The sequence below is a fragment of the Papaver somniferum genome, chromosome 9 (genome assembly GCF_003573695.1).
Source record: "Papaver somniferum cultivar HN1 chromosome 9, ASM357369v1, whole genome shotgun sequence".
Taxonomy (NCBI): Eukaryota; Viridiplantae; Streptophyta; class Magnoliopsida; order Ranunculales; family Papaveraceae; genus Papaver; species Papaver somniferum.
The window spans coordinates 21486494-21511041 of NC_039366.1; the positions used below are offsets into that span (position 1 = coordinate 21486494).

Here is a 24548-nt window from a genome sequence, read left to right on the forward strand (position 1 = left end):
TTACACACAAATGAAATGTCCAATTTTGGGTTTATGTAGCCGTTCCCAAACATTAACATTTATTTGTTCAACAATAGTTAACCAAATGGTTAGCCATATGATCACTTACATATCCACCATATTCTTCTTCACCATAACTAGTTCAAATGACTCAAATGAACTAGTTAGAGAGTTGTTCAATTTCTTCGATCTTATGTAACTATACAAGACACAATCGAAGCAAAAACGGTTTGATTCACTCGAATCAGTTCATGAACTTTATAGCCACGTTTTGCAAAAGCATTCCTTAGTTTATATAAACATGAGTTCAAGAACAACCGATTTTAGATATAACCTGCTCAAGTTCGCGGACTGGTTTTGCGGACTTAAGCTCACGGAAGGAGTTCACAAACTCCAGCAGAAATTCTCGGGTCGAGAACTTCCGCCAGTTCGCGGACTGAGTTCACAGATTGAGTTCGCGGACTTGGCTCACGCCACATTCCGTTTCTCTTGATCAACAAAGTTCGCAAACTTTGGTCCAAGGAATAAGGACTTATACATATATGTGTTTCCACAACAATGCTTATATCCTACCAGTGGTTATGTAATCTAAACTCTCATTTCAATCATTGAAACATTCTCAGAGGACATTATATAACCGTTATTCACAAACCATTTTTCGTCAGAGCAATTTCCAAAGTGAGTGAAACATAACATGATATTCGTCACTAGGTAAAGATGAATTTGGCTAAAGCGAAAGCTTACCAACACATATTTTGAGAAATAGATAGGCGAGTTACACTCAGCTGGAAATAGCAAATGTGTATAATGAAAGTCTATATATCAAAAAGACTTTTATCTCAAGAGTAGGAGATAGAGTAAATAGACTTTTGAGTGACAGATAAGTTCAAGTCTCCACATACCTTTTAGTCGATGAAGTTCCACCAGTTCCTTGAGTAGTCCTTCGTCTAGTATGATGACTGCCATAGAGTCTTGAGCTCAACTACACTTTCTATCCTAGTCCGAGACCTTTAGCTATATAGGCTAGAAATCAAGACTTATAGTTTTGATCACTAACATTGACAAACATGCTTGAGATAGCAACGCATGAGAGTTCGACCGAGCAATGCTCTAACAACTTACCAGGCCACCGACCAGTTTAACGCCTTCTGCGGGTCTAATAACTTGTGAGGTAAATGCATAATTGCGACGAGCATCTACTATAGGCCAGAATATCTCATTTTTTGATATGTTAATATGAAGGCCAAATTCACCTCCCTCAGACTGAATAATATCAAAAGATTTTGAGACCATCAACGTGTCCCCAATGATAGTGTCGTTGTCAAGGTACCGATCCTGGAGGTCTAATTGGAAATGTTTCGCAATCTTCTTGACCAAGGGATGAAAAGTGAGAGCAAATAGGAGGAGTCCCAAAGGATCTCCTTGTTGAACCCCCTGGGCAGATAACAAGGAAGATTTGTTGTAATATAACCTAGGGGATTTGAGTAGCAGAACTCCACCCCCATTTTGAAACAGATGGACAATGAGACCTTACTTCTTGCAACATAGCAGACATACTAACAATGTTAAAGGCATTACAAGGCAGACGACCAGAATTTGCAACAGAAAAATCGCTATCAACTGCAATGGGCATACTAGATGAGGAGGGATAATCAATGCCATGAACCAGAGAGTCTATGTCATCACCATTAATAGGACCAATTATTTTCCAAAATGAATAAATAAATTAAAATGACCAATTTGGGTATCTCCTGCATGATCGCATGATCTACTCCAAGAATAAAGAATCACACAGTCTATGCATAACCACATTTGGAGTTGCATAACAACTTCCCAAGCTTTGTAGACATCACCACTCGACTCAAATCTTTGTCTACAACGTTCCATTCCCTCTTCATGAACAAAGTGTTTATCCTGCAGATGACGGATCAACGAACCCTTCAACAAGCCTCTACCTCCTGTGTCATATCTGCATCCATCAAAGCCTCTGAAAGGACAATGGAAGAAGGTTTTAGTTTGTGAGTATGATAATGGAGAGGCACCGAGACTCTGTGAAAAACTGTTTCTAGGCATAGGAAAACCCTAAAAGTTGTATTGGAAATATATAACCTACCTAATGTCCCCAAAATTTTACCTTATGCCGGGAAGCTTCCTCACATGTAGCCGAAATAGGCATTTGGCCCTAAATCTTCCCCTAACCTATTTTACGATCCCAAATTTGTCTCATGACCTGAGTTTTCTATGTGACTTAGAATTTATTTTATGATATCAATACATATTGTTGACTCAAAATTTATCTTGCGAGCCAAATTTATTTTGTGATTCAAAATTTTCTCAGGCACCTGAAATATGTTTGCTGGCCCAAAATTTCTCTCGTGAAACAAACTTTTAAAATATATTTTATGACGTAAAATATATTATTGGCTCAAAGCTTATCGCTCGAACCATTTATTTTGTGATTCGAAATTTTGAATTTTCTGAGGCATTAGAAATACGTTGGTGGGCCTAAAAGTTCTATCATGGGCCGAAAATTTCCTTGTGGCTCCAAATTATTACGTAAAACGTGTAAATCCAGGATTTTCACAATTGCTAGATGGGGTTATCGGGTTTAGCAGAGGATACTATTTGATCCCAGTATCAGCATCGAATATAACTCTTTTGTCTCATGTAAAATGGTATCCCCTGGCCCTGCTAATTCCAGTCACCCCTTTGGTAATCATGAGAATTTTGATCATAATGCAAGACGTATCATTTGAATTAAAGTCTATCATATACTATACCTTTTCCTCGTGCGATAATTCTACTTTCCTATGCCATACCTCCTTTGCCCTCCGGGAAACTGAAAACAAGTGGGCCTAATGCACCCACTTGTCCCAGCGCAGCTGCATCACCGTGTATTATGACGGTGTCCAGCATTATTTCGGATATCAAAGAAAATCAATTATGATAATCTTGTAAATTTATTACCAAAAATCTTTTTCTTTGGATCTAATATTTAACATGTGACCAAGATCTTCCTGGCGACGCAAATGTTGCTTAGTCAACATTTTTGGGTGGTCATTTGTCACATCATTGCTCCGTCTCAGAGTATCTCCCTTTGGCCTTTGCTCGTTTATGCAAGAATGAACTATAAATAGAGAGTTTAATTCCGTTACGATACAGAAATACCGCGTGAAATAAATATACACGTACTACAACATTACAGCAAGATCTCCCTATAAACAAAAACCAAAAGAAGAAACAAACCCTAATAGACTTTTATTCTTCTCTCTTTGATTTGAAATCTTAACAAAATGGGTTGTGTCAAGATCAACATCCCTTGCCTAGATGATCAAAAACAAGCTGATTCTTCTACCAAAACCAGTAAAGAAACGAAAAAGATTAATGAAAAGAAGAGTACTGCGACTGCAAAAGGAGGAGGCGTTTTTGTTGTTCCATTCAAAAGATGTATCCATGGCATAAAGAAGTTCGCAAAAGAAGATAAAAATAGAGTGATAATATTTTCATTGAAAGTGGGTTTTACTATTCTGATTGTATCTTTGCTAGTATTGTGCCAATCACCTTATAAACTATTTGGTAATGATGTTGTATGGTGCATTCTCACTGTTGCTAGTATGTTTGAATACACTGTTGGTACGTATTATTTGGCCTTCTCATAATCGATGATCCTGTTCTTATTATTTGGATCTATTCTGATAGTTTTCTATTCTTCTGTTTGAATCATATGTATCTGTTCAGGAGACACATTTAATAAAGGTGTTAGTCGGGTTATCGGATGCTTTCTTGCTGGAATCCTTGCTGTAGCTATCGATCAAGCAGCCATACATAGTGGCCCTGTTGCCGAACCTTACATAATTGGCGTCGGCATATTCTTTTTCGGTATGTGGAATTGTGTATGTTTCATCTATTTGATTAATCTTCAGATTTGTTCCGAAGACGACCAGTAAACTAGATGTATTGTTATGCAGGAGCTCTATTCACTTCTATATTGAAGCTAAAGCCATCTATGGAACCTTATGGAGATGGTTTTAGAACCATACTCCTCACGTTCTGCGCGCTTGTGGTCTCTGGTTATCGTGTTGGACATCCGCTTAAAACTGCTGTTACTCGACTTTATTTGATTTCCATTGGAGGGCTTGTAGCGGCTCTTGTTAATATACTCATTTTCCCTATATGGGCTGGGGAAGAACTGCACAAAGAACTTGTCGAAGACTTTGACTCCGTAGCGGATTCTCTTGAAGGTCAGTTTTTATTACCCTATAGATGCAAGAATAAGCCTGCAGCTATAACCTGAGTGTGCAACCCTGAAAAGAAAAAGAAATCTATACTTCGGGATCTAATATATGTTTTAATTGTGATGACATGACTTTAGAATGTGTTAAGAAATATTTAGAGGATGATGCATCTGACCAGCCAGAGTTCTCAAAAACGGTATTAGATGAATTTCCAGATGAACCTGCTTATCAGAAATGTCGATCTGCGCTGGACTCCTCAAAGAAACTTGAAACACTGGTATTGTATATGAAAAAGAAAAGAACTCTAGTATTTAGTGATGATTTATAACGTGCTTTATTGATGCATTGTAGGCTAATTCGGCTAAATGGGAGCCCCCACATGGGAGATTTTGTCATTTTCTCTATCCTTGGTCAGAGTACGTTAAAGTTGGTACGGTTCTTAGGTATTGCGCTTATGAGGTCAAGGCTCTTCATGGTGTCCTACATTCAGAGATCCAGGTAATTTCTTTTTATCTACCGAAGATTAACCCTTACTTTAGTTTATTAGTACTTCTAGCGCATACAGTTCATTTTCCTGCGCTTCATTAGTTACAGAAGGAGGTCTGACTAGGATATAGAAGCTGCAAACTTTCTATTTTGTAACTTGTTCTGCTAACGAATTTGTACCCACAGACACAAAATTATTGAGAAGATACTCATTTCCAGACTCCCATTTGGTACTAACAACATAGTGTGAGAATGCTTGTCTATTAACCCATGTATTTCTATACTTTCTTCAACTTCATATTTACTGCCTATTGCATGTATAGCTTTAAGTGCAGCAATCTAGGCTTCAGCACGTAGTGTTGTTTTTCGAAGTCTGGAAAAGCATCAGGAAGGTAAATAATCATTAAAAAAAACTCTTATATGGGTACCAGTTATTTGATGTTCCTAACTTTCTATTTGCAAGTACATTTTTGAGTCGTTGGAGATCAGTTTTAAATAGGTACTCTTGCAAGTCCAGCTTTCGTCCTCAGAGACTTCAAGGAATTTTTCCTAGCTAGTGTAGGTACATATGCTAGTGGTTAGAGCTAGACTCTTTACTTGAAGTCTCTAAGTTAACGATTTCAGACTTTTTAAGCGTCTCTTATACAAATATATATGTTATTGAAAATCTGGGATGGCTGATCTTGAGAGACTTCATTAGTGTAATTTTATAAGCTTGCTCCTCTTAACCCTTCAGGCTCAGGTACGTTTGTCCTAATTTCTTTTCTAATTCTTGAGTTTCCCTTCCATTTCTGCAAGAATTCATGTACTGATGTTTGTAGCCTTGTAGGAGAAAGTTTTTTTGGTTAAAATTAGCTACTGGACTTACTTTATTCTTTTGCTCGAATTTTTACTTATCTGGCCTATTACAATTAATTGAAGTGAATAACAGAATTGTCATCTTTCACCCCAAAATTTTTTTTATCGTTAAATATTGGTTGATTGCAAATTTGAGTTTGGCTAGTTGGTAGTTGAGTGCCAACCCAAATGCGTAGCACAGAAATTGTAACCATAAGAATTTAGTTACATTCATGGGTAATATATTTCCCCTTGCATTTTAGTACAATTTCTTCAGAATTTTCTATGGACATCTTGCTGAACTTTTGTTGTTTACATTAGGCGACCGTTTCTAACATGTTTTGGGTTACTTTTATCATTCAGCCACCACATGTTCTTCCAACTGCATTCCAGTCAGAGATCAGAAAAGCAAGCCATGAAGCAGCAGAACTCATAAGATGTTTAGGCAAAGACATAAAAGATCTGAAACATACCCCCCATACTACATTACAAGAAAAACTCCACTCCTCAACTGAACACCTCCGCCATACAACATTCTCATGTTCCGATAGCAGCACAGCATTATCTCTTGCAGCATTCACATCTTCCGAGAGTACTGCAGCACTGTCTCTTGCGACATTCACATCTTTGTTGATTGAGTTCTTTTCTCGGCTTGATCACTTGGCTGAAGCTGTCGATGATCTCGCAAAAACAGCTAAGTTCAAACCTAATTAGCAGGGATGCATTCTCAATTGTTTCTGGATTTTGCATTTTGAGAGTATTTGTCGCTCCAAGGACTTCTTCTTAATTCTGATACTCGAATATATGGTTTAGTTGGTTTCATTTTTTAACTAATTTTGATTTTGTTAGTCTCTTTTACCATCAATTTCCCTCATATAAATCGTAAGAATACTACCATTTTTTCATCCCACACTTCTGAGATTTTTATCACTGTTCAAGAAAAGTAAAGAACATAGTTTTGTGCAGGATTTAAAGTAATGGAAAACAAAGAGTACTATCACAGTTGAGGTTTAGTCATGGGCTGCATGGCTGCTGAAAAGATTGTTTACTCTTGACCAGCTCAGCAAAGGAATCAAATCTCCAAGAGTTCCGGCTAAACCTGTGATCAAATCTTTGCCAACCAACAACAAAGAACCAATCCAATATCAAGACAACACCTCTAGTATTGTATACAAACACCACCGCTTTTGCATATAAAACACACCACGCAACGCCACCAGCGAACATGTAAAAGGTCATGTGTGAAAGGTATGCAGTTGCCTGAAGGCCCAGACAAGGGAGATGCATCACACCGAGGGAGAATGGGCTCGAATCCTCTGCCCGTCTTTCTTAAGATGCTTTAAGCCTTGGGGAACTTAGGGGGAGACCAAAAAAAAAAATATTCTCGTTCTCAGGCTCACAATTAATTTTGTATACCGTGACACCCATAATTATATGAAATTATTATATGAATCAATACATAACTGGTTATGCATACTATCTTTTTCAGGGGTATAATTGGCAGCGCAACTTGGACATAACATATCTAAAAATCCGCGCCTTAGAATTTTACAAATTTTATATCGTTGAAAATCTTTTTAAAAGAGCTACGCAACGAGTACAAACAAGAATATCAAATGTTTGTTTTTAACGAAAAAATCGGAGGTGATCCTCATTTTAGGGAATTTTTTTGAAAACTTGATACTTAACCATTATGCAGTCACCAAAAACGATGCATAACACATTCTGCAGACGCATAACGAATTATGCAACCATATTTTCGACTGCATAACAAAGTTATGCATCTATAACAAGTTATGTAACCATTGTTTTGGTTGATTTTAGCCGTACATATAAAAAATTGATGCATAATGCAGTATGCATCCATATTTACGGATGCATATCAGGTTATGCATCTATTTTCTCGATGCATAATGCATTATGTAGCCATATTTTCGGACGCATAACAGGTTATGCAGGTTTTCTGGACTGCATAACAAGTTATGCAACAAATTTTGTAGATGCATAACAGGTTATGCATCCATTTTCACGAATGCATAACATGTTATGCAGACAGTTTCTCGACTGAATGACATGTTATGCAGTCATAACCACATCATCATCTTCTTTCATGTTTCATTAACTCCCACGCAAACCATTATCTTTCAGTTATTCGGGGGCTCTTGGTCAAAATCATGTATTTACACCATCATCTTCTTTCATGTATTTACACCATCATCTGTAATTAAACCTGCATAACAGGTTATGCAGGTTTTCTGAACTGCATAACAAGTTATGCAACAAATTTTGTAGATGCATAACACGTTATGCAACCTCAACAACAACATTATCTTCCCCATATCGACTCAGCAGCACTCCAAGAATAGAATACGCATTAATCGCGGTAGGGAGTGAAAATGGTAGTGCAAATGGGAGATCAGGGACTATGATGCTCAAATCAGACCAAATTTGATCCTAATTCAAAAAAAATTCATGCTTACCAGAGTTATAATCCTTCCAAAAGGTGTAGAGTCATAAAAATGTACAGGGGCATGGAAAAGAGAATTCATTAGCTGTGATAACAAAGATTTCGTTGACTGCATTCCATAGAAACTATAGAAAGACTTCTCACGAGTATGAAAAATGTTGAGCTTAATCCAATAAGCAAGTAGACTATGAGTAATCGTAATTTGTTGACTTGAGGGTTCTGAACATTGGAAGCCATCCATGAGTTTTGTAGTATTTGCCCAATCATTGTCACGAGGTGAGGTGAGAAAGAATGCCTAAACTAAAGTAACAGAAACCTTTATTTTGGTTTAGATACATCAGGTAAGGTTTAAGGCCGGTGTCACCGTTTTCTTTTTCTTCCGGCTTAGTTAGTCGATCCCCTGCTGGTTGTTCAAATAGCATCTTACTGCGATTTTCCTTGTTATCTCTTGATGCATTTCCAGCCAATTCTAAGACCTGAATAAAACATTAAACAAAAACAATCTTTCTATCAGCCATTTTATCAAACACATTGAACACAAATTAAAAACTTGAAAATCAAAAAATTTGAGCTAATTGTTAAATTAAAAATCCATTTCGGTCAGTGGCCATGGCAGTTGATTCAATTAACGCATCTTTTCCTCGAGAATCATTACCGTAACAGGTTATGCATTGGTCCAATCATCACCACAAATCCGTTGTTGCTGCTGTTAATAATTCTCTGTTCAATCAAGTACCCATTCGTTCCCATTCCTTCTAACACCTTCTTCAATCAAACACAACACCAGATCGATTGTTTGTTGTTGTAGAGCATCACCGAGAATCCAGCGTTCAAGTCTCTGTCTCAATCTCAAAATCGATCCATTAATTCACATAAATCAACATCAGCAAACCGATTAATTTGATTCTTCCAGTGATGCCGTTAACTATTCCATTAGCTGAATCCAAGTCTCGATCTCCCCTCATAATTCAGGTGGAATCTAATTGAAGAAGAAGCCAGCAACTGCTTGCTTGAAGAAGAACTGAACTTTCTTCTCATGATAAAAAAAGCCATTAAAGAAAACGGAGGAAGAATGAAGACATAATTTTAGAAATTATGGGTGTGAGGGATATTTTAATCCAGAAAATGGGTGCGAGCTTGACTTTTCCTAGACGTGGGTTTCTCGGTGGGAAAAATCAGAAAATTGGGTACAGAAATAAACAAATACTCGTATATAAATATGGCCGCTGCTGGATAGCTTTTCTTGCCGTATTGCAAAGAAGAAGTCTAGGAGAAAAAAAAAGAGAAAAAGGCAGAAGAATTCAGTAGATAGATAGAACCAGTTAGAACAAGTTAATGGAGAATCTCTGCACAGATATTTTAGAAAACATACTGTTTCGGTTACCTGTTGATGCATCAATACAGGCCAAACGTGTTTGCACAACTTGGAGAGCAATCCTACGTAACCAAACTGAAAAGCCAGGAGGTTTCCTTTTCGCTCATTATGTTTCCTACAACAACTACATTTCGGTCTTTATAAAACAACTAGTTTTCTGTGAAGATGATTCAAAGTTGATGAACTACTATTCTGACAACACGGAGACTGGAGACAACAAAATTATTACGGAATCCCTCCCGACAAATTTCATGGTTGGGTCTTGTAATGGTTTGGTTTGCTTTGGAAAATTTTATATAAATTCTCCGCATCCTTTTCTAGTCTGCAACCCGTTTAATGGAGAATCTGTCTGTCTTCCGGAATTTAATTACTCTGAATTGCCCGGGCTATGGATATAGCAAGCTTAAGGAAACCCTATGGTCTCGTGGCAAGTGGGTTTGGCTATTGTCCTCCAACTAATGATTACAAGGTTGTTTCAATTCTTTATTGTAAAGAGGAACGGCAGGGAGGACATGTTCAAGTGTATACTCTTGGCACCGGGAAGTGGAGATACATCGGACTTACTGGTCACTGTTGCGCATTCGGTTATTCATCAGGTATCTATGCAAATGGAGCACTTTTGTGGTTGCACCAAAGTAGTAATTACAGGGTACAAGAAAGTGAGATTGTGGCCTTTTATTTGGAAGGTGAGAAGTTCCATTACATGGCATTGCCACGTTCTAAAGATTTTGAATACACAAGTTACGCTACTCCACTCAAGTTGCTTGTAGGGAGCAATAATTTGTATTTGGTTCATTTAAATAATGGAGCTTCTCGTGCTGACATATGGGTATACAAGAGAAATAATAGAGATACCAGAACTAGTTACGCCATGAAAGAGTATGATGGGGAACAAAACTACCAGGGCAGAATTTCGACACATTGGCTCATGGAGATTAGCCTACAGCTGGATTATCCTTATTATGTTTTGCCATTCGCAATCACAATGATTAATGCACTTTTATGGTATAATTATGTTAGAAGGAGCCTCTATTGGTATGACCCTAAAACTTCAAACTTAAACAAACTTGGAGGTGATTATAAATCATTCAAAGGAGCCTCGCTTTCAATATGCTTTACCAGATGCATGCTCTCAGTTTTTATAATCAAACTCTTTCAAATACCATCAGATTATATAATGCTATGCTAAGTCGTTTTGTCACAGCGATAATGAGTTGGGACAAATGAACACAGAAAGTACTAAATATAATTTCAAAACAGATCTCAATGCCAGATTATATACAAGCTAAACGAATGTACATAATAAATTTAGTTCACTGTCATGAATGTTCTCACTTTCCTGGAGCAAAGTTGGCAGCATATGACCAAGCATTGTTGTTTTGGCTTTCTTTTATCATTCAGCCACCAGATGATCTTCCAACTGCGTTCCAGTCAGAGATCAGGAAATCAAGCCATATAACTCTGTCAATGAACTCGCAAAAACAGCAAAGTTCAAACCTTATTAGCAGGGATGAATTTTCGATGAACTAGGGAGAACCTGCAATTGTTCTCGACTATATCTTTAAGAACTTAGTATGAAGTTGTAGGCTAATCCATTTTGAGCGTATTTTTTACTCCAAGGACTTTGTAATTTCTAATACTTGAATACATGATTTAGTTGATTTCATATCTATCTAGTATTCGAAGTGTTACGCTTACTGTGAATTGCCAAAAAAAATGGGAATTTTAAAAAAATGCCACACTTCCAATTTTCGGTTTAAGAAAGTGCCACCGTTTTTTTCGAAATTAATAAACTGCCACGACCGTCGTGTATTCCGTCACGGCCCACCAAACAGGTCTATCATCGTTGAACAAGTCAAGAAAATTTTCATTTTTACCTATTTGCCCTTCACAATCCTTAAGAAAATCCGATCTCTTTCATGTTCTTTAGATACCACTGTTCACTTTGGTTTTAACGTTGAACCAAAATCCTAAATTAAATTTATGTCTCCAACAGAACGTTCGGGTGGAGATTGTACCGATACCGATACGGAGATGGAGAGTGAACTGGCAGCAAACGAGATGTTGGTGTTGGTCGATGGTATATTGCAGTCTAGTTTGAAGCAGCGGCATCAATGGAGTCGGTAAGAATTGGTAGGAATGATTGAGCTATTGCAATCGGTGCAAGGAGAGATTGGAGTAAGAATGAAGGGGTAATTTCAAGTATAAAGCAGTGCGGTACGTGGTTTCATTTCATCATCTTGTGGATGGAGCAAAGAAGATACTTGGTTTATGGATCTGTGTCTTGATTACATTGTGTTGATTATTTTTTTTTGATACTAATTTTAATGGTGAAGTTCTGTGTCTCTCGAATTATGTTGATTAAATTTTGTTGATTAATGGTGAAGTTCGGGTGGAATTGAGTTTGGGGGTGCCAGCATGGCTTCGTTCTCTCGAATTGGTGGTTGCCTGGGGTTCTATCTAGATGAGTTTTGCAAGCTAATTGAAGACGAATTGCAGATGCAAGAAAGCGTTTACAGGGAGTGTGGTATTGTTGGTTATGAAGCTACAGAATGAATTTAATGCTGCAATGGAGGCTTGAATCCATGTTGGTTAGGCTTGGTGTTTACAGTGAACACAACAACAATTTTGGTCCAAGAGTTGGCTGAAATTGATTCAATCAATGTGATTTTATATGGGATTCTCCGTTTAAATGACATGGTCTGTATGTTACTACTGAATTTGGGCAGTAAGAAGACGGCAAGATGTTGTTGTTGCCGGATGAACTCGACGTGGTCTATCTGTTCGGTGAAATGCTCCAAAGAACACACGAACTATAGGGAGATGATTGAAGGGCGTAAATGTCTTTTACTAAACTGAACTACTGCCACCTATGAACTAACGGATGTCAACTATTTTTTAAAAAAAACTGGATGGAAAAGGTCAAATGTGTGACACTAAATAAATTCTAGAAAAAACAGTGGCACTTTCTTAAACATGAAATTAAAAGTGTGACACTTTATTAAAATCCCCAAAAAAAATTGTGCAATGAGCTTATTATCACTTAGCGATCTTATGCTCGCAAAAATGAACAACATGCATTTCGTCTGAAAACGGAAAAAAAAAAAAAAACTTGGAAACTAAGCATACTAAAGTGTTTCTCTACAAGTCGAATCCGTACAAACCGAAGACAGGCCAAACTTGATACGGAATTGACTGAGAGCTGGAATTTATTTGACTTGGAGGAGGAGGGAGAAGCCACATTATTTGACCGGAGGAGGAGGGAGAAGCCAGTTTGCAGCTCCTATGTAATTGAGATCCATGAAGGGTTTTGCTTCTGCATCTGTTAATTTCTTGGCAAATTTTACTCGACCCCGTAGGTTTGCTCCTGGCCCCGTACACATGTACTCTGCATTGTATAAAGTACTGCACCAGCCCAAGACAGAAAATATGGTTAAAAATTTTGAGTTTCATTCAAATACATTCAAATACTACGGATAAAAACATGTAAATACCTATCAACTCCAGTATTTCCATTATCGCTCCATCCTTCCGGATGGACAACATTTGACATGTCTGTGTACAAGAAGACAGTTTTTCCATAGGGTTTCCACAATCGACCTAGGTATGTTTGTCCATTACTGACACCCGAAATTGAACAGTGCACAAATGCAAATCCAGTATCGTCTGACGGTTTTTCCTTTCCGTGGGCTGTTATAACTCCCCCTAAGTCCCAAAGTGCTTTTATCTCCGTATTCTGCATTAAACACGAAAGAGCTCATTTCCCATGAAGTGGCACGCGATGTAGAAGACATACAGATGCAAAAGAGAGATCATATTATTATTATACCAGATAGATTGTTTTGGCATTTCCAAATATAAAATCAGCCATGCCTTCGATATAACAATCTTTGAAAAAATGATTGCCATGAAGATCACATAATGTGTCTTGAAATCCTTTGAACCTGCAATTGTATAGCGCGGCATTTTCCCCAACCAGAGTTAATGCCACTGCTTGACCATCCATGCTTCCCAACTTTGGCATCGGCGATGAATTCTAACAATTTATCAAGAAACGTACAACAGAAAACGTTAAAAATAACAATCAAATTGCAATATCTGTGGAAAGAAGCAAATCCATTGATTAGATTAAACTCACCTCGAAGATGACATTGACAGCCATGAAAAAATTGGAATAAACTGTGACAGAGCCACAAAAAGTTGTACCGCCATATTTTTTGGATGTACCATCAAACGTTAAAGTTGGCATATCTTTGGGATCACCATAAAACGTAACAAATGGTTGGTCTCTTTCTATGGTTACCTTCTCTTTGTAAACTCCGGGACCAATCGAAATGATGGTACGTCTAGTATTTGCTTTCGGTATAGATTTAACGGCTTCGGTTAGAGTTTTGAATTGACCTGAACCATCTTTACGAACTTTGATTATTACTACATCTTTCTCGGCTGTTACAAGAGCTGGATCAAGATCAGCTTCACGTTTATCAAACGGGAGTATATTTGCAGCAAACCAACTTTGCAAACTCGCTTTCCTAGTCGGGATCGGTGCTAGAGGAGCTGAGAACACAGGAGTTATATGTAGTAATATCAAATTTAGGTGAAGAACAAGAAGGATGGGAGCTAAAAACGTTGCAGAAATGATGTAAGTCTTCATTTTATTTTTTATTTTCTTTGGCTGGTTTTTGTTTGTATTTTAGAAATTTCAGAAGATGAAATCTTTATAAGAGAAAGAGAGAGTATTTAACGGTGCTTTTTTGGCATGAAATTGACTCCTGAAATAGGTTATTAATTAGCATTCTGAGGTTGATATTGTCTGTTGTATATATAGTAAAACAATTTATATAGTATGTAATTTTACAACCAGCAGTCCATGTGCCTTGGAGGCATTATTGATGGAACCATACTTTAAAGTCACATGCTTTGCTACAAAAGCCTCTCTAAGCACTAACCATTTTCGCCGTGTGCTGTGGCCTCGAGACGTATCAAAAGATGACTGCTAGCTATAATATTCTTGTCTTGTTTCATGGTGTCTGCGATCCAAAATGTTTTCATGTGAGATTTTTTAAGTGCAGAATTGTATGACTTGGCTGCAAAAATTTCATCAGTTGTCTTGTTACAACCATTTCCTTCCAAGTTGTAATACTGTTTTCGTTTTTCTCTGACTTCTGCCGGGGTTGTCAATTTTGTACAGGAAGTTGCCATTCCAACCATTATAACCCATTTATGGTGCATCACACCGAGGGAAAATGGGCTCGGATCCTCTGCCCCGCTTTTCTTAAGAGGCTTTAGGCCTTTAGGGTACAGAAATAAACAAATGTACTCGTATATAAATGAAATCATCTTCTCTTGCCGTATTGCAAAGAAGGAAAAGAAAAGAGAAACCGTACTCTTTCGATTACCTGTTGATGCAGCAATACAGGCCAAACGTGTATGCAAAACTTGGAGAGAAATCATCCGTAATAAAACTGAAAAGCCAGGAGGTTTCCTTTTCGGTCATTATGTTTCCTACAGACTTATCAAACAACTACTTTTCTATGAAGATGATTCAAAGTTGATGAACTACTATTCTGACAACATGGAGACTGAAAACAGCAGATTCATTACGGAAACCGCCCCGAAAAGTTGCATGGTTGGTTCTTGCAATGGTTTGGTTTGCTTTGGCAAATATTATGCATATTCTCCGTATCCTTTTCTAGTCTGCAACCCGTTTACTGGAGAATCTGTCTGTCTTCCGGAATTTAATTACTCTGAATTGCCTGGGTCTAGGGATATATCAAGCACAAGGAAACCCTATGGTCGTTTGGTAAGTGGGTTTGGCTATTGTCCTTCAACTAATGATTACAAGGTTGTTAAAATTCTTTATTGTAAAGAGGAACGGGAGTGTGGACATGTTCATGTGTATACTCTTGGCGCCGGGAAGTGGAGTTACGTCGGATTTACTGGTCACCGTTGCGTATTCAGTTATCTATCGGGAATCTATGCAAATGGAGCACTTTTCTGGTTGCACCAAAGTAGTAAATACAGGGTACACGAAAGTGAGATTGTGGCCTTTGATTTGAAAGGTGAGAAGTTCCACTACATCGCATTGCCACGTTGTGAAGATTTTGAGTACACAACTGATTACAATTCTCCACTCAAGTTGCTTGGAGGGAATAATAATTTGTATTTGGCTCATGCATATAATGGAGGCTGTCGCACTGACATATGGGTATATAATAGGAACAAAATTTTCCCACATTGGCATAAGGAGTTTAGCATAAAGTATTAAGGAAAGTGTTATCTTAGGAATGTCGTAATACTTTCCAAGACCGTAGTGGTCAGTCTATGGAAAGTATTGCCCATATCAGTCACGAACTTGAGACTGAGAAGGTAAGTGGTAATATATTAGGAAAGGATTGTTTATGTAAGTCATGATTGTGAGACTTATAAGGAAAGTCTCAAATCAGTGTCTTAGGAAAGTTTTGAGTCTTCAATCCGTATTGTATAAATATCTATGAAAGTATCATGAATGAAATAAGAGAAGAATTACCAAAGTTTTAACATGGCATCACGAGCCAGTTGATTGAAAAAAAAAAAAAAAAAAAAAAAAAAAAAAAAAAAAAGAATGGGTGGTGATGAAGAATCAAGCAAAGACAAGAATATAGAATATGATACGCAAAAGAAGAATCCAGTGTATCACCTAGGATCAAGTGATGGTCCAGGTATAATTATCACACCGGTTGTTCTAAAAGGACATAACTATGATGAATGGGCTAGAGCCATAAGAAGATCATTAATAGCTAAGAGGAAGTTTGGTTTCATTGATGGAACAATCAAAGAACCTAAAGAAAGTGAACAGTTGGAAGAATGGGTGGCAATTCAGTCGATGCTTGTCTCTTGGATCAGCAACACATTGGAGCCGTCACTTAGATCCAGTTTGGGAGACTTTGATGATGCCAACTTGTTGTGGAATCACTTGAAGAGACGGTTTTGTGTTGTAAGTGGAACACGAACATGCCAGCTGAAGACATCTTTAAGTGAATGTAAACAAAAGCAAACAGAAAGTGTGGTTGCTTATTTTGGAAGATTGAATAAGATATGGGATGAGATGATCACATATATGAAGGTACCAACGTGTAAGTGTGGCAAGTGCGAATGTGATATTGCAACACAGGTTAGTACTTTGAGAGAAGAAGATTTATTACATTATTTCTTAATTGGACTAGATGCTGTCTATGGTTCCTTGCGTGAACAATTGTTGGCAAGAGATCCACTGCCTTCAATAGATGTAGCATATCAAACAATGATAAACTCGGAACGTCTTAGAAAAGGAGATGTAGCTGTTACACCGGAAGTTCATGACAATGTGATGGCGTTCAAGGTACAATCTGATCAACGTCCTCTCAATAACACTTATGATCCAAATAAATATTGCAAGCACTGTAGCAGACAAGGACACTCGGATGAAGGTTGTTTTCAGCTTATTGGATACCCTGAATGGTGGGGAGATAAACCTAGAAGTGGAAGAGGATATGGTAGAGGACGTGGTGGTTTTGCGAATGGAAGAGGAGGTAGAGGACAAGGAACGGGAAATCAGGTTCGAGCACATAATCTAAATATATCAGAGACAAAGCAGTCAAATAACACATATTCCTCAGACGGCTCAGATTTGATGGGAGTAACCGCAACACAGCTCAGACATGTGCTTGAGTTTTTGAATGCAAAGAAAAATACGTCCCAACTGCAAGGTAAGCAAACTAAACCGAATTGGATTATTGACACGGGAGCTACAAATCATGTCACGTGTAGAAGAGATGACATGATTGATGTGAAAGATATTGTGAAGTGTACGGTTGGACTCCCAGATGGGAAATATGCACAATCTGAAAAAATAGGGACTATTATTCTGCAGGGCGGTTTGAGACTTGATAATGTGCTTTATGTGCCTCAAATAACCTGTAACCTAATTTCTGTCACACAACTTATTGATGAATTAGTATGTACGGTACAATGTACTAACAGTTTATGTCTTATACAGGACCGGTTGACGAGGAAGGTGATTGGAATGGGTGAACGACAAGGTGGACTATACATTTTCTGTGGTGTGCCTCAAGTTGAAGTTATGGCAGTCAGTGGAGAATCATACGATCTGTGGCATCGACGAATGGGACATCCATCAGAAAAAGTATTGCAAAGGTTGCCGGGTGTGAGTAGATTGAAGAAGCATAATGAAGTTTGTGATATTTGCCCAAGAGCGAAACAACATAGAAGTAGTTTTGCTAGTAGTCTAAGTAAAGCCAGTTGTATTTTTGAATTGATTCATATAGATCTATGGGGTCCTTATAGGGCTACATCGTCTTGTGGAGCACAGTATTTTTTAACAATAGTAGATGATTTTTCAAGAGGCGTGTGGATTCATTTGCTTCAAAATAAAACTGCAGTTGAACGAACGTTTCTTGATTTCATAGCTCTTGTGAAACGACAATTTGATAAAGATATCAAAATTGTTAGAAGTCATAATGGTACTGAGTTTAATTCATTGCGTGGATATTTTAAGACTAATGGGATAGTTTTTGAAACATCGTGTGTAGGCACTCCGCAAAAAAATGTAAGAGTGGAGAGAAAGCATCAACATATATTGAATGTGGCAAGGGCTTTAAGATTTCAAGCCAACTTGCCAATACGGTTTTGGGGAGAATGCGCATTGACAGCTGCGTATTTGATTAATCGTACTCCTACACCTATTCTGGAAAATAAAACACCGTATGAAATATTGTTTGGAAAGCAACCTCCGTATAATCAGTTGAAAGTGTTTGGATGCCTGTGTTATGTGCATGATCAAAATAACAAAGGGGATAAATTTGCAAGTAGAGGAAGGCGGTGTGTTTTTCTTGGATATCCATTTGGTAAAAAGGCATGGCAAGTATATGACTTGGATGAAAGGAAATTCTTAGTGTCAAGAGATGTCCAGTTTTGTGAGAATAGTTTCCCATATAAGAATGCAACGTCTGTGGTGCAGCAGCCAACAGTTGCACCACGCACCGAGAGTGATCAGCCTGGTCATTATATTGAGACCGAGGGGATTGGTGTATCAGCTGAGACTTCTCAGTTGCATCCAGCATTTGACTGGAGTGATGATGAAGAGGTAACAGCAACAGCAACAGCAGGAGACGTTGTAGGCATACCTGATGCAACTGCGACAAACGGAGATGGTGTAATAGTTCAAGATATGACTGCGACGGAAGAAGAACGTGTAGCAGTCCAAGAGAGATCTGCTGAAGCAGTCAGTCCGGGCAATAGTGTTGCAGTAGAAGGTGATATGGGTAAAGGAAAGCGTATGAAAATTCCATCGAGTAGGCTTAAGGGTTTTGTGACGCACACCACTAGATAAAATGGTCCATCTCATCTTCATACATCACAATCATCCTCCTCAGGTACGCCGTATCCTTTGACATATTATGTTAGTTGTGAAAAATTTTCTACACCATATAAGAAATTTCTTGCAGCTATAACTGCGAGTTCAGCACCTTGCCATTTTAAAGAAGCAATGAGACATCCAGGATGGCGGAAAGCAATGGAAGAAGAAATACGAGAACTAGAAGAACAAGATACCTGGGTTTTGCAAGAATTGCCGGAGGGCAAGAGAGCACTAGGAAGTAAATGGATATATACAGAGAAGTATGATGAAAATGGGAATTTGGTTCGCTTAAAAGCAAGATTGGTGATCTTTGGAAATCATCAGGTGGAAGGCTTAGACTACAAAGAGACCTTTGCACCGGTAGCAAAGATGACAACAGTGCGCACTTTTCTAGCTGTTGCAGCTGTTAAAAATTGGGAAGTACATCAGATGGATGTACACAATGCGTTTCTACATGGAGATTTGGAGGAAGAGGTGTATATGAAAATACCACCTGGATTTGCGAAAGGCAATCCTAATATGGTATGTAGAATGAAGAAATCATTGTATGGTTTGAAACAGGCTCCACGTTGTTGGTTTGCAAAACTATCAACAGCTTTGAAGAATTATGGTTTTCGGCAATCTTATTCAGACTATTCTCTCTTCACTATGATCAAAGGAAAGATGCAACTTAATGTTTTGGTGTATGTGGATGATTTGATTGTTGCAGGAGATAATATAGTGGAGCTAAATAAATTTAAAACATACTTGGGACAGTGTTTCAAGATGAAAGATTTGGGAAAATTAAAATATTTTCTGGGCTTGGAGATAGCTCGCAGTAAACAAGGCATTTATGTTTGTCAACGGAAATATGCATTAGACATTATTATGGAGACGGGGTTATTAGGAGCAAAACCAGCAGAGTTTCCAATGGAAACTAATCATCGTTTGGCTTTAGCAACAGGGCCGTTGTTGAGTGATGCAGAAAGGTATCGACGATTGATCGGAAGATTGATTTATCTGGCTGTGACTAGACCAGATCTAGCTTATTCTGTGCATATTTTGTCACAGTTTATGCAGCATCCAAGACAAGAACATTGGGAAGCTGCACTTCGGGTAGTTAGATATTTGAAAAAGAATCCTGGGCAAGGAATTTTGTTGCGCTCTGATAGTAGTTTAAGTTTAAAAGGATGGTGTGATTCAGATTGGGCAAGCTGTCCTTTGACTAGACGATCGTTGACAGGATGGTTTGTGCTTCTTGGAGATTCACCAGTGTCTTGGAAGACCAAAAAGCAGTACACAGTTTCTCGGAGTTCAGCTGAAGCAGAATACAGATCTATGGCTGCAGCTACTTGTGAATTGAAGTGGTTGAAGCAATTACTAGGTGATTTGGGAATTCGTCATACACAGGGAATGAGTCTTCTTTGTGATAGTCAGTCGGCATTGTATATTGCTCAGAATCCCGTATTTCACGAAAGAACTAAACATATAGAAGTGGATTGTCATCTCATCAGGGATGCGATAGTACAGAAAATTATTTCTCCCTCGTATACGCCCACGGGGTTACAGTTGGCGGATATCTTCACCAAATCATTAGGCCGAGTTCAGTTTCAAGGTCTTTTGTCCAAGATGGGCATTTGTGACCTGCATGCTCCGTCTTGAGGGGGGGGTATTAAGGAAAGTGTTATCTTAGGAATGTCGTAATACTTTCCAAGACCGTAGTGGTCAGTCTATGGAAAGTATTGCCCATATCAGTCACGAACTTGAGACTGAGAAGGTAAGTGGTAATATATTAGGAAAGGATTGTTTATGTAAGTCATGATTGTGAGACTTATAAGGAAAGTCTCAAATCAGTGTCTTAGGAAAGTTTTGAGTCTTCAATCCGTATTGTATAAATATCTATGAAAGTATCATGAATGAAATAAGAGAAGAATTACCAAAGTTTTAACATAAAGCCTGGTTTTCCATTTTGTTCTCAGCCAATCGCAATCACAAGGAGTAACGCAGTTTTATGGTATTGTATTTCTGGCATAAGCCTCTATTGGTATGACACTAAATCTTCGACCTTAAACAATCTTCGAGATGATAATAAGGATAAGCGTGGCGAACGTGTTCACATTGACGCAAAACCTCATACGCGTAGCATTGTTCCTTTGAAAGGTTTGGGAGAAACTAATATCACTTCTTTGAAAGATTTGAACAAATTGAAGTTAATTACCTAGTAAGATTTGAACACGTGTGTCCGAGGCTAAGATCTTTTTAATCATCGAAAACAAGTAAGACCATGATTGGTGAATCGCATTCATGTTTTGTTGCATGTCCTTCACAATTTTTTTGCTACTTAATGTTTTTGCATATATTTAACCGCATAGCAGCGGCAAGCAAGACTGGGTTGGCTCTTTATGGAACCGCATAACTTCAAGCTTTGTAGATGAATTTAATAATGTCAGGAATTAATAGAATTATAAACCAAATGCTAACTTGTTAACGAGTTTGGACACATAAACGTACTAAATATAATCTCAAAACAGATCTCGGTGCCAGATTATATACGAGCTAAATGAATGTACCTGATAAATTTACAAGTAGTACACTGTCATGAATGTTCTCACTTTCCTGGAGCAAAGTTGGTAATATATTTCCCCTTGCATTTTACTACAATTTGTTCAGAATTTTCTACGGATGTCTGCTGAACTTTTGTTGTTTACTTGTTTACATGAGGCGACTATTTCTAACATGTTTTGGGTTTCTCGTATCATTCAGCCACCACACGATCCTCCAACTGCATGCCAGTCAGAAAAGAAAATAACGTAGTTTTAATAAAGGATGGAAATTGTTTCAGATGGATGTAGAAAATGCGTTCTTACACGGAGATCTAGAAGAAGAAGTATACATGAGTGTGCCGCCGGGCCATCCCGCTGAATGTAAACCAGGTGTAGTATGTAAACTTAAGAAGACGATATATGGGCTAAAGCAATCACCACGAGCATGGTACGCAAAGCTTAACTCAGTTCTTATGATGAATGGTCTTAAACAAAGCGGTGCAGACCCGACATTATTTGTCAAACGAAGCGCATCAGGTATTATTGTGGTTTTAGTCTATGTGGATGACATAGTGATAACAGGTGATGATCATTCAGAGATTACAAGGCTCAAGACTCTCTTGCACACCAAATTTGCTATAAAGGATTTAGGAATCTTAAAGTATTTTATTGGTTTAGAAATCGCCTACTCTAAGAAAGGTATATTTATAAACCAAAGAAAATATACACTGGATTTACTAAAGGAAACAGGGAACTTATGGATAAAACCATCGGACACACCTATTGATTGTCGGGTGAAGATTGATGAAGATGGTGATTTGCTTCCTGATAGTGGTCAGTTTCAAAGATTAGTGGGTAAGCTTATTTATCTCACCATTACAAGACCAGAAAAATCGTATGCCGTAAGTCTTGTAAGTAGGTTTATGCATGCTCCTGCATATCAGCACATGAATGCCGCTACTAGAATTCTACAGTATCTTAAGGGATCACCGGGAAGAGGTTTGTGGATGCGTAACAATGGACATAACTATATTACTGGTCAGTCTTCTATTTCTAGTTCAGCCTACACCGACGCACATTGGGCTGGATGTCCCGTCGATCGAAGGTCCACTACAGGATATTGTATGTTTTTTGGTGGAAATCTGGTAACATGGAGGAGCAAGAAACAAAATGTAGTTGCGCGATCAAGTGCCGAAGCAGAATATCGAGCCATGGCACTAACGACTTGTGAAATAATTTGGCTCAAAGCCTTATTACGAGATTTAGGTTTTGTGTCGTCTCAACCAACCAGGTTGTTTTGCGACAACCAAGCTGCTATGCACATTTCCTCAAATCCAATCTTCCACGAGAGAACAAAACATATTGAAGTCGATTGTCATTTTTTTCGGGAAAAGTTGAAAGCCAACGTTATCAGTACGCCTTTCGTTCCTAGTGCTTTGCAGTTGGCTGACATTTTTACAAAATGACTATCCGCTGCCAAAGTTAAGGAGATATTGGGCAAGTTGGGCTCGATAGACATCTACACACCAACTTGAGGGGGAGTATTGGAGAGAAGAATAAGGAGAGGATTGATACTGACATATATTGTTTTTATACAAAGTGCTTACCGTTTTCTATACAAAGTGCTTACCGTTGACACAAACTTTCTCTCTTTAAACATATCATATCTTCACTATAATAGGAGTATATGTAATAGCTGTACCTATATCTCCATCGTACTGTAACAGATTCTTAATAAGAAAGAATCATCTTTTTTCTCTTGTGGATGTAGGCTTAGAGAGCCGAACCACGTTAATCCTCTGTGTCTTTATTGAATCTTCACTCGTGCCAACTGTTTCTACAAAAGAGTATCATAGTTGCGGTTTAGGAAAGGCTGCTGAAAAGATTGTTTGTAGCTAGAGAGTTTCGAACTCTTGACCAACTCATCAAAGGAATCCAGAAATTAAGGTCGTTGTGTTCGTTTAGTCCAACAGCGCCTGCATTACAAAACAGAGATTGGTTTTAATAGCTGGAGGTTCTCAATCAGCTCGTCCCTTCGGGGACATCCGATAAAATTGGAACGATACAGCGAAGATTAGCATGGCCCCTGTGCAAGGATGACACTCACAAATCGAGAAATGGTCCAAATTTTTTTGCTTTTTTTTTCCTTTGCTTTTTTTCCCTCCTGCTATTGCATGCAAACGCCATGAATCGTATTCCCCAGTATATACCTTCCCTGGAGGATCAATTTAGTCGTCAACTTTGATAACATTTATTTTTGATGGGAGGGCATGTGTTTTTGTTGGATTGGTTAATAGGTTTTAATGTTCTGTCAAGTTAACAGTGCTAGATTGATTTTGAGTCGTGATAAAGTTCATGGGGAAAATGTGTTTTTCATAATATTGTTTTTTGTTTTTCATCTATTTTTGGTGGGGATCTGGTACAAGGGAGATGTATGGTGGTACAAGTCTTCTCTTTTCAAATTTAAAGAGAAGACTCCCATCTGAAGTTAGGTGTGAAAGCATTGGAGAATCTCAGCACAAGGGAGATGTATGGTGGTGGGGGAAAATTGGCTCGGATCCTCTGCCCGCCTTTCTAAAGAAGCCTTAGGCCTTTAGGGTACAGAAAAATAAACATATATAGTCGTATATAAATATGGCCATTGTTAAAACAAATTAGCTTCTCTTGCCGTATTGCAAAGAAGAAGTCTAGAAAAGAATAGAGAAAAAGGCAGAAGAATTCAGTAGATATATATAGAATTGGTTAGAACTTAATAATGGAGAATCTCTGCACAGATATTTTAGAAAACATACTGTTTCGTTTACCTGTTGATGCAGCTATACAGGCCAAACGTGTATGCACAACTTGCAGAGCAAGCATCCGTAATAAAACTGAAAAAAAAGGTTTCCTTTTCCCTCATATTGCTGACAATTATCACCCCCATAGATTTACAGAGCAACAACTTTTCTATGAAGATAAGTATGGTGATCATTCAAAGTTGATGAACTACTTTTTTCACAACAGATTTATTGATTCGGAGACCGCAAGGAGCATGTTTTTTAAGGAACGCGTCCCGAAAAATGTCATGGTTGGGTCTTGCAACGGTTTGGTTTGCTTTGGCAGATATTATATGGAATCTATAAATCCTTTCCTAGTCTGCAACCCGTTTACTAGAGAATCTGCATGTCTTCCGGAATTTAACCGGAGGATGTAGCAAGCATAAGGAAACCCTATGGTCGTTTGGTAAGTG

General features: G+C 38.1%; 3 protein-coding genes and 1 non-coding gene across 4 annotated transcripts; 3 read left to right on the forward strand and 1 right to left on the reverse strand.

Moving 5' to 3' along the window:
* Positions 1-3277: 3277 nt before the first annotated feature.
* LOC113308115 (putative aluminum-activated malate transporter 3) lies at positions 3278-6351 on the forward strand. The gene is made up of 6 exons (XM_026556601.1): positions 3278-3633; positions 3739-3879; positions 3969-4241; positions 4373-4512; positions 4587-4733; positions 5922-6351. Exons 1-6 carry the CDS (start codon positions 3294-3296, stop codon positions 6270-6272), a joined length of 1392 nt encoding a protein of 463 aa, XP_026412386.1. The 5' UTR covers positions 3278-3293; the 3' UTR covers positions 6273-6351.
* A 6022-nt stretch (positions 6352-12373) lies between these two features.
* On the reverse strand, positions 12374-14107 carry LOC113308725 (putative pectinesterase 63). Its single transcript, XM_026557187.1, has 4 exons — positions 13539-14107; positions 13230-13436; positions 12895-13136; positions 12374-12805 (listed from the first exon to the last, which is right to left on the reverse strand). The coding sequence occupies exons 1-4, from the start codon at positions 14052-14054 to the stop codon at positions 12643-12645; spliced, it is 1128 nt and encodes a 375-aa protein (XP_026412972.1). The 5' UTR covers positions 14055-14107; the 3' UTR covers positions 12374-12642.
* Positions 14108-14714: 607 nt separating this feature from the next.
* LOC113311556 (F-box protein At3g07870-like) lies at positions 14715-15668 on the forward strand. Its single transcript, XM_026560383.1, has one exon. The coding sequence runs from the start codon at positions 14715-14717 to the stop codon at positions 15666-15668; it is 954 nt and encodes a 317-aa protein (XP_026416168.1).
* Positions 15669-23348: 7680 nt separating this feature from the next.
* Positions 23349-23451, forward strand: LOC113314507. Its single transcript, XR_003342447.1, has one exon. It is a non-coding gene; the product is annotated as a U6 spliceosomal RNA (small nuclear RNA).
* Positions 23452-24548: the final 1097 nt, after the last annotated feature.

Bases quoted from the DNA above. Each gene is read 5' to 3' on its own strand.
- LOC113308115 (XM_026556601.1), top strand. From the start codon at position 3,294: ATGGGTTGTGTCAAGATCAACATCCCTTGCCTAGATGATCAAAAACAA. The intron at 3,880-3,968 runs GTATGTGGAATT...ATTGTTATGCAG, and splicing joins CGTCGGCATATTCTTTTTCG to GAGCTCTATTCACTTCTATA. The intron at 4,734-5,921 runs GTAATTTCTTTT...TTTATCATTCAG, and splicing joins TCCTACATTCAGAGATCCAG to CCACCACATGTTCTTCCAAC.
- LOC113308725 (XM_026557187.1), bottom strand. From the start codon at position 14,054: ATGAAGACTTACATCATTTCTGCAACGTTTTTAGCTCCCATCCTTCTT. The intron at 13,137-13,229 runs GTATAATAATAA...TGTTTAATGCAG, and splicing joins ATGCCAAAACAATCTATCTG to AATACGGAGATAAAAGCACT. The intron at 12,806-12,894 runs GTATTTACATGT...GGGCTGGTGCAG, and splicing joins GGAAATACTGGAGTTGATAG to TACTTTATACAATGCAGAGT.
- LOC113311556 (XM_026560383.1), top strand. From the start codon at position 14,715: ATGTACTCGTATATAAATGAAATCATCTTCTCTTGCCGTATTGCAAAG.